This window comes from Eriocheir sinensis, chromosome 18 (assembly GCF_024679095.1).
Source record: "Eriocheir sinensis breed Jianghai 21 chromosome 18, ASM2467909v1, whole genome shotgun sequence".
Classification (NCBI taxonomy): domain Eukaryota; kingdom Metazoa; phylum Arthropoda; class Malacostraca; order Decapoda; family Varunidae; genus Eriocheir; species Eriocheir sinensis.
The window spans coordinates 1883608-1892834 of record NC_066526.1 but is presented as its reverse complement, the minus strand read 5'-3'; the positions used below and the strand labels follow the sequence as shown (position 1 = coordinate 1892834).

The following is a 9227-nucleotide window of genomic DNA, read 5'->3' as shown; positions in this document are numbered from 1 at the left end:
ATCATACTATTGAACACCTCTTTAAGCATACTACTAAACAATCTAATAACCTTACCTTACGATCTTATTAACTATGCTCACTTACATCTCCAAGCTCTCTGTTTCTCCTCTGCCCATCGTAAGTCAATCATCTTCCGGTAACAGTAATGGTAGAGGAAACTTACCTTATTCTTTCACTAGAAGAGAGGTTGGCAGCCCGCAGCGACGCACCTGCTCTCCTCCCCGCCGGCCGGCACACTGACTGACGATGATCCCGCCCCGCCCACCCTTGCGCCCTCTAGGAGTGAATAGTTGTAATCTCTAAGTTAAGGAATAAGATGTGAAAAGTATAAATTGAAAACCCTTAACTAATTATATATTGAGATTTCTATTTAGATTTCAAAGCAATTATATCCCTTTCCTTTCATTTTCCCTCTTGGTTTTGGTTCAGTGTTGTGTTCGAAGCCTCTCCGGAGCATCTGAACCACTCGTTGTCCAGTGTGATCCCATTCCGAGGTGAGGAGGAAAACCCAGACGTACTCTTTCATATAATATATTTGGAAAATTCACAAAATACAATGTAACAAGTCAATACACCTTTCTCATGTGTTTTGGCAGGAACAACCCTCCCTCTCGGTCTCTACAACCTCACCACTACTAGTCACAGTTGGTTACAGCATCAACACTACGCAGCAGAGTACTACCTAGGTCATAAGAAAGCCAGTGTGACTCCCAGCACCGCCCGCCGCGCCCTGCACCAGCGGCCGCGGCGAGGGGCTTCGTTTTGTACATTAGGCCAGTTCAATGAAGTATTGGAAACCTCCTTTAATATTGTGCTTAACCCTTAGCCTTTAAAAGGTCTTGGCAACAGAATAAAGAAGAAGGTAAAGTAAAAAAAAAAAAAAGTGTAGTACAAGAACAAACTTTGCAAACATTTTCTTGGTGAGAAAAGAGAAAACATGAAAAAATAACAAATGCAAGACCTATAATAATAATAATTTTAATAATAATAGTAATAATGATAATAATAATAATGATAATAAAGACCAGGTTCGTGCGAGAAGGCCGAGCCACAAGAGGCAGCGGAGGGTCTTCAACAAGCCTCAGACATTGGCTTCTTGGTTGGCGTTTATAATATTGTAATAAAATCTCACTTTTTCATCTTTTGTTGTAAATGTTGTTGCCTGAGGGGAAGCGGGCAACCCTCGGCGACACACACGCACACACACACAGCCTTCCGCCGCCGCCGAGCTGTGGGGGCGGCGCCGAAGAGAGGGTTCAGAGGGCGGGGGAGGCCGGACTTGAATCGATAGGAGCAGAATCAAATGTCTTGCACCACCACCACCGCCGCCACCCAGGCACTTGAAGGAGCTGACGGGGGGCGGGGCGGCGGGCGGGCCAGGCACCAAGGGCGTCTCTCCACCCTCCAGAGGCTTACGTTAGCAAGGGATTCATGAGTCCAGCCGCGTCCCTCTCCCTCTGACTCCCTCTCTTGATCGATTTATATTTACTTCCCTTTAACTCTAAGTAGGCGTTACCAGAAGAAACAGGAATTGATACAACCTCTTGGGGTTTGGCGTAAATAAATGTCTATTCTTTGTTTTATCTTTTTTACATCTCTTCGAAAGTTGGAAATCGTTGGCGAATCATCGACTAATAATGACACATTCAACCTGGAACAAAAAAATGATATTTATACAAGCGGCGACATCTTGGTACTGACATGACTGATGTACGAACGTAAGACTTCCACTTCGCTATTATACAAACTAAATACAAAGACCTCTTAATCATTAACCAAAGAAAGTTTTTTCTTCTTCCATCATATACATTTGTACAATATACAAAATTGTAAAAACTAATTCTAATTTATGCGATGATTTGATGGCACGGGAAGGTGCGTTGACCTCGCCCTCTGAGGTGTTTCTGTGTTGTGTCTGAGGGGCAGGAAGGGGTGAGGGGGGCAGGATAGAGAAGGAAAGACGCGAGAACAGGGACACAAGATGACCTTTGGGCGGCGGCTGCTTGTTGACCTTGATCAGGCAACTCACAGACCACATGCACGAAGGACTGGACAGGCTGGAGGAAACACTGGTTCGTTCTCTCTCTCTCTCTCTCTCTCTCTCTCTCTCACACACACACACACACTAACACTTATACGCACACACTCACACATTGACACACACACTCACACATTGACACACACACACACGTCAACAGTAAACCGCCACCACCAACATAAACAAGAACTTTGGACAAACAAGGACTAGATAACAAAATGCCTGTGAGTTGAGAGCGGCGCCGAGGCAGCCGAAGGAAGGAACCCAAGGAGACGCCGGGGCAGGAAGCTGAGGCGAGGCGGGGCCCAAGGCGCGGCGCTGACATCATGAGTTAAGTCGCAAACGTCAGATGGAGGCCGAGGCGCCCTCACCTGCGCCCCCCAGGCAGGGCTGGAGTAGCTCCCTCCCTCGCCTGTCCCGGGCTGGCTGACTGGCTGGCTGACAGGGCCGGAAGAGCCTCTTAGAGCGGCCGCCTGTACGGCTTCATCACTCCCTGAAGCAACAACTAAACACTGCGGGGAACAGGAAGATGTGGCAATGTGTGCAGAGTTTGGCGAGGATGAATGATCGTAATGAATGCGTGTTTCTGAATCATGAGTGTATGAGTCTTATATATATACCACGTCCACGGCTTGCCCTGTCTCTCTGATACTAGCACTAGACTTTGCTGTGTCCGGCGACCCTAGGGGCCGGCACCTGCACGCAGCGGGCTGGGAGTCTGGACGCCCACACCCCCACCCTCCGCCGCCCAACACGTCTCTGAGGCACTGCACGAGTCAGGGCTCCGTGAAATAACGTTAAGATCACAGCTGATAACACTTGATGAATCACACACGGCCGGGCGGCCCATCAGAGTGATTGCACCTCTTTGGCATGGCACTGCAGTCCTCGCGAGTCACCGCTCTTGCTGCTGGAGTTCGCCAACAGCATTGTGCGCGCGTTAGGACTCCAAGGAGGCGATTAGACTGTGAAAAACGACTGACTGTAGATCGTTGCCGAGGAGCGAGGCGTGGCCGCAGGCGTACTGCTGCTGCTGCGGCCGCGACCACTCGTAGAAACTGCCGGAGCCACTGGTGAAGGTGGTGGTGGTGGAAGCGGCGGGGGAGGAGGTGCTACACGTGGTGTTGGTGCCGGGCGCGGCAGCCAGCGAGGAGGTGGTGGTGGTGGGGAGGGTGCAGGAGTAGGGCGATGAAGTGGCGTAAGGCGTGTCTGGGCGGGGCGGCGTCGGTGTGCCGGGGCGGCTCGGCGACAGGGGTTCGGGGGACAGCGTCTCGTACAGGTCTCTCAGAATCTCCTGCGTGTCGTCCAGGACGCCGCGGCTGTCCTCCTTCTCGTCCATCTCACACAGCCGCGTCTCGCAAGAGTCCCGGGAGTTTTCCTTGTCGTCGTCGTGGAAAAGCTTCAGTTTCTTGGCTGGGGACGACAGAGGGTCGTCCTCCTCCAGGGACGTGAGGGGGGCGGGGGTGGGCTGGCCGTACTCGCTCAGCACGTCGGACACCTGCATGTCGCAAGGCGGGGAGGAGGCGCGGGGGCGGGAGGCGGACAGGTAGGAGGGCGACACGTTGGTACTGCCGGCACGGTGGCGGGCCAGCTTCTCCTCGCGTGCCTCGCGCTGCAGGCGCCTCAGGGTGTTCCTGCGAAGGGAGAGCAGAACACGACCGTAAGCACCAGGGGACACACACACACACACACACACAAAAGCGCGCCTCAAGTACGCTCATGTAACCAGCAGTCATCAAAGTCCAAGTAATCAACAGGTAAGTGGTAGAGTGTACTCACTTGATAAGGACGAATCGTCGCAGCCCGCTCTCGTGGTCATCAATGGTGCGGTACTTCTCGTTGGAGAGGCGGATCACACGCTTCCTCTCCTCGCGAACACGGAACTTGTAGGCGGCCACAGCACCGCGTCGGCAGCTGGGGGCGGGCCACACACCGCTGGCGTCGATGGCCATGCTCGATCTACCACCTGGAAGGAAGAAAAACACAATTTAGTTCAAAGTTTCCAAAGTTGCCTTAATAACTTAAAACTAACAAAATCTTAATGAACAACGTGTGTGAAGTTTCGTGCGGTTCTCACAAAGTTATTAAGCACCACTAAGCGTGAGGTGGTTCATGCCCCTTCGTGACATTCCGTAAGTCAACATTCGAGGAAATGCCACCAGGGCCACGGCAATGTCCTGGGAAGAAGCCGGACCACCGTACCTTGGCCACGCAGGGTCACCATGACGAGGGCTCGGCTGCGTCACGCCAAGGGTTCCACGGACACTACACGGGTTTTTCCCCTCAGCACTGGTGAAGAGCTCAGCGCCGCGCGTCCGACCGCACACTTGTTGCTTGGGTATCTGAGTCAGTCGGTCTCATGCAACCCACATCCAGCAGCCCCAACACCACCAACGTGCGACGCCTCTGCAGCTCTACCACGAAAAGCGCCGAACGCCTGAGCACCACGCCAAGTTTCAGTGCGTTTCGTTCACCCGGCCCAGCCACTCTCACCGGGGCGAAACACGAAGAATACTGATAGAAAACGAGAGTTGCGGGACGCGAGCCACCTCAAGTAGGCGTAATTTTCCCTCTCCAGCCAACGGCAGACTCGGTTTCGAGTGACGTCACGCTACGTCAGCCAATCACGTCATCAACACTATGACGCCACATGTGAGCGCAAAATTGTACAACAAACACCTTCTACGCCATTCATCCCACGTCCCAGGGAACCCATCGCTAATGTGCACACCTGACCTGTGGGAACGCTGCTGGAGGGGGGCGCAAGCACTGCGAACGCCGAGGAGAGGGTGAATCACGGGAGTTTTCAGGGAAAGATCCCCTTCCCCTGCGCGGACATCCTTTCCTCCCCCGCACGACCCCCCAGCTGGGACAATGACGTCACTTAAATCGCCGGAATCCTTACACGCGTCCTGTCCGGGGATACTCGCTCTCCGGGGCCAGCGAGGATAAACGGTTCAATCCGGTGTTAATGCGGTAAATACTTGGCGAACCGAAGGCGAGTAGAATCCGACACCGATGCGACCAACGACTAGAAGCTTATCCACAACCCCAACACAACAATGCGGGGATGCCAAGCGTGCGTGGCAGCAAAAACATAATAGGGAAGAGAGGGCGGTGAGTAGGGGAGCGGCGTCAGTGGTGAAGGTGGTGGAGTGGGTGGGCTGGGAGAGGGAGAGTTCAAGGGGGAGGGTAACGGGGTGGAGGCTGGGTGGCTGCTGCTCCTTCCCTTCCCATCTCTACCCTTCCCCACTTCCTCGCGACCCTGGGGCCCACCCGGTAGATCACAAAGGTCAGGCTCGCACGCGCTCCATTATCCCTTCCTTCCACCACCAACGACGCTCGTATTTCGCGTTGAGAACCTGCCCAGCATACCTCAGCCTCATTACTACCTGACCTCCTTCCTCCCCGTTAACAAATTTACACTTAACCTGACTCTCTCCCTCAGGAACAAAGGAATTCTGCCGCTCAAGCACATATCCCTCGTAGGCTCTAACCTACTTTCAACTCGCACTAAAAATGTAGCTTAATCCTCGGAAACAGATATTCAGCCTCAAAATATGTGGCAAGAACCGAGCAAGCAGTATTTCCAAGACTTATTCTTCCCCTAACTATTCTAACCTTACTTTCTCTAAACCGAATCGCAACATCACGTCTACATCGGACAAAGGAACTCAACAGCACATGAATACATCGCGGTGGATAATGAGTCCTGACCCTCCAATGGCCACGATATTGTTTGAGCCCTAAGCCTAATAATTGGGTGTTGGTGGGAACTTTCCCGAAGAGAACGTCACCATGACACACATTCCCGCGTCACTCACAGCTCTCTCTCTCCTTCCCCTCTCCCTCTCTCTCTCCCTCCTCTCAGCGTCACGGCGTCACTCCCAAGTTACGGGAAGCTGCTGAACGAAGCCATATGCCGCGTGATAGCGTGTGCATCGATCGAATTATTCAGCCTGTATAAAAGGCTAACCCCCAAGTCTTCCTTCCGTCCTTCCCTTTGCCGATAAAACCCTTCATGGTGGGCCGTGATTGTTTATTTTTTATTTTTTTCCCTTTTACTGCAAGGGAGGTAGCTCAAGGGTAATAAAACAAAAGACAACAATAAAAGCCCACTAGACGCAGCTCCAACAAAAGAATATACGAGACCAAAAGAGAAGTCGATTACGCGTGGAGAATTGTCTTGATTATACTCTCCTCATGACAGAGTTCAAGTTATAGGCAGGTAGGCAGAGTAACCCCCAAAACACTTCCTTCAGTCCTTCCCTCTGCCGCTAAAACCCTTCTTAGCCGCCTGTGGTTACGTGTACAAACGAATCCTTATCTTGAACCCTCTATTATTTGCTGTGATCATACGGCGCCCCTATATCAATACTAGGAAAGGACAAATATGTAGTTTCCGTCATTCACTTTGCCGCAACACCCTTCATAGCCGGCTGCGATTACGTGTACAAACGAATCCTTATCTTAAACCCCCACACGTACTATTTGCTGTGATCATACGGTCACCCTATGTCAACATTAAGGACAAGTTTGTAATGTTTCAGTGATTTAAATGTTCCCAATATGCGGGCTCTCCAACCATGTCAGATTTTCGTATGTTTGCCGAGTTCCGATCCAACAACTGTCTCCTTCACCCCGCTAACTGGCTTCATATATGGTTACCGATACAGTGGTTAATTACTGGTGTTTCTTGGCTATGGTTAAGGGTCAGAAACCGGTAAATACGATGCTCTGAGTACGACAATCTGGCAACAGGCTCGCTCTCTCGCTATCTCTCTCTCTCTCTGGAAAACATGTCGTACGGAACGCTGGATCGGTGTGATACTCTCCCCTCTTCTGAGACTCCCTCTCCCACTCTCTTCACAAGGCCGCAAATTTAAACTTCCGCACTGCTTCCCTCCATTTAATTTCCCATAAGATCAAATAACCTTACGCATACGTATCTCCTTTTCTAAACAGATATGTAAATTAGTTAGAATCTCTTTGTTCCCATGCTCTGACACTTCACAGTCACAATATTTCTCTCTCCCTTAACTTTTCATACACAAGATTAGCGATTATATTATGTAGCCGTGGGGGTCTCTTTGTTTAAGCACTGGGGGACACCTCAAGCACACGTTCACAACACGTTATGTCGATGTGGTGACACCGTACATGTCCACCGATTGACTTATCAATGTCTATGTTAAGAATTGTACTGATAAGGCTTAACACGGAAGGTAACAGGGTGATAAAGGGACGTTCTCTCTCTCTCTCTCTCTCTCTCTCTCTCTCTTTCCATCTCTTTTCCCCATCTTCCTATCTTGTTTCCTTCCATCCTTAATCTTTCTATCTTTACATACTTAAAGTCTCTCTCTCTCTCTCTCTCTCTCTCTCTCAACCCAACACGTAACAAACACACTAATACACGTTTTGTACCACCAATAACCAGGAAGCATAACGGGGTATCACCATGCTTCACTTCACAGGCGTCAAAATGTAGTCTCGCAAAAACCCAACTTCAAATACTTTCACTAAGTTAATTACCGTATAAGAAGAAATCCGGGCTCAGCTGCAATGTGTAAATCCAACAACTGCACAGATCCACTAAAGAGCACACAGTTCCACACTATAAAAAGTAATATTGGTTTTTCTCTCCACGTATAAAAATCCCAACTTCCCGAGTGCACGAGAAGCTCTAGTATGCACCAATTTTTCACCAGGTCAGCAGCCAACGAGGCCCCCGCACACACTGACTCTATGCTGTGGATGTCCCCCCAACAGAGAAACCTCATGCTGCCCAACCTATCGTACAGCACAAAGCTCCTCCTCCTTTCCCCCCCTCACCCTCATCCCCTCTCTCCTCAATCCCCGCAGAGCTCCTCCTACTTCTCCCCCCCCTCATTCTCCCCTTCCCCCATCCTCTCTCTTCCCCAATCCCTCTGTCTTTCCACTTGGTTGACAAGAGAACGTTTATCGAGGAACATCAATTTATCATCGTTAATTACTTTGAGGGTTAATTCAGCTCAGGGTTTCAAATCATGGTTAACGTATCGATTTCTGGGTTATTGAATGGAGCTCCCCTATAGAGGCTTATCGACTTGCACCATGAAAACAAAATTGTGATCCCTTTAACGCTGTCACAAAGAAAAAGCAGGCGATCAGAGCGTCTCCCTCTCTTGAGCCCAGCAAATATGTCAGCACAAGTATAACATCCTTTAGCTCCGGCAAGTCTTTCCCTCTCCTCTCCCTCACGCCACCCTCCCTCTCGCTCTCCTCCCTTCCCTGCCTCCCTCCCACGCTGCTGCTGTCGCCTTGCTCCTCTTTCTCTCTCCATTTAGGCCTGGCTGAGATGGAGATCAACATTCCTGCACCTCGACTCTCGCTTACACGTAGACAGGCAGGCAAAGAAGCATCAACAGGACACAACAGCTCTCATAGCCAGTCGCCTTACACTCAGCTTGGACACAGAACAGCAGACAGATAGGAAAGTCGTATATCGTCAATCGCTTTACTCAAAACCTTTACCCGAGCGTAGCAGTCATAAAAACTTTTCTTCTACATCATTACCTCCTCCTCCTTCTCTTTCTGGGTCACGTGTACACCAATTAGCAGAAGAGGAAGATGAGAGAGTTTTCAGACGTATAAACACAGAGAGGAACGCTTACTTTAGAAATTTAGGAGGAGGAGGAAGAGGAGGAAAATGGCAAAGCAAGGGCAACAAGTCAAACATTGTCACCAATCGCGCAGTGGAGGAAGGCAAGAAGAAACAAGTCACACACAGCGGCCGTGATGGCAAATCGAAGCGAGGCATTATTCATGGTCACTAACACGAGGCTGCTTATCAAGGCACTGAATCCAATGAGGAGTAATTCGCATTCGATTGTCAAGGGGAGGAGGTTCAGCAAGTAGAGATCGATGTTGGTGCACTGGGAGGGTGGTGGCGGCGGCGGCGGTGGCTCAGGGGATGTGGGTCACTGAGAGAGGGAGGGAAAGAGAGGGGAATGGGAGGGGAGAGAGGACGCCGCGTGCATTGTAAAGCCGTTGCAACCGCCGCCTAAACCCATACCTATAAGCCACCTATGTCCTGGATTTACTTATCCAAACACACACCAACAATCAAATATACCAAAGAGGACATAAAACCGAGGTGCTCTCCCTTCCTTCCCTCTGACTCTTCACCTTTCTTCTAACGATTCCCTA

At 50.6% G+C, this 9227-nt stretch overlaps 1 protein-coding gene across 3 annotated transcripts in view; it reads right to left on the bottom strand.

The window, feature by feature from the left end:
• Nucleotides 1–516: 516 nt before the first annotated feature.
• The window catches only part of LOC127000218 (uncharacterized), an 11297-nt gene continuing 2586 nt past the window's right edge, over nucleotides 517–9227 (bottom strand). The window contains exons 1-3 of one of the 3 annotated variants that reach the window (XM_050863634.1): nucleotides 7572–7787; nucleotides 3819–4005; nucleotides 517–3673 (exon numbers count right to left, since the gene is read on the bottom strand). In XM_050863634.1, the coding sequence (XP_050719591.1) occupies nucleotides 2980–3673; nucleotides 3819–3991 (867 nt within the window). In that variant the 5' untranslated portion in view covers nucleotides 3992–4005; nucleotides 7572–7787 and the 3' untranslated portion in view covers nucleotides 517–2979. Of the gene's footprint in view, nucleotides 3674–3818; nucleotides 4006–4241; nucleotides 4547–7571; nucleotides 7788–9227 lie in introns of those variants that run through there. The other 2 variants (XM_050863632.1, XM_050863635.1) reach the window with 2 other exon arrangements.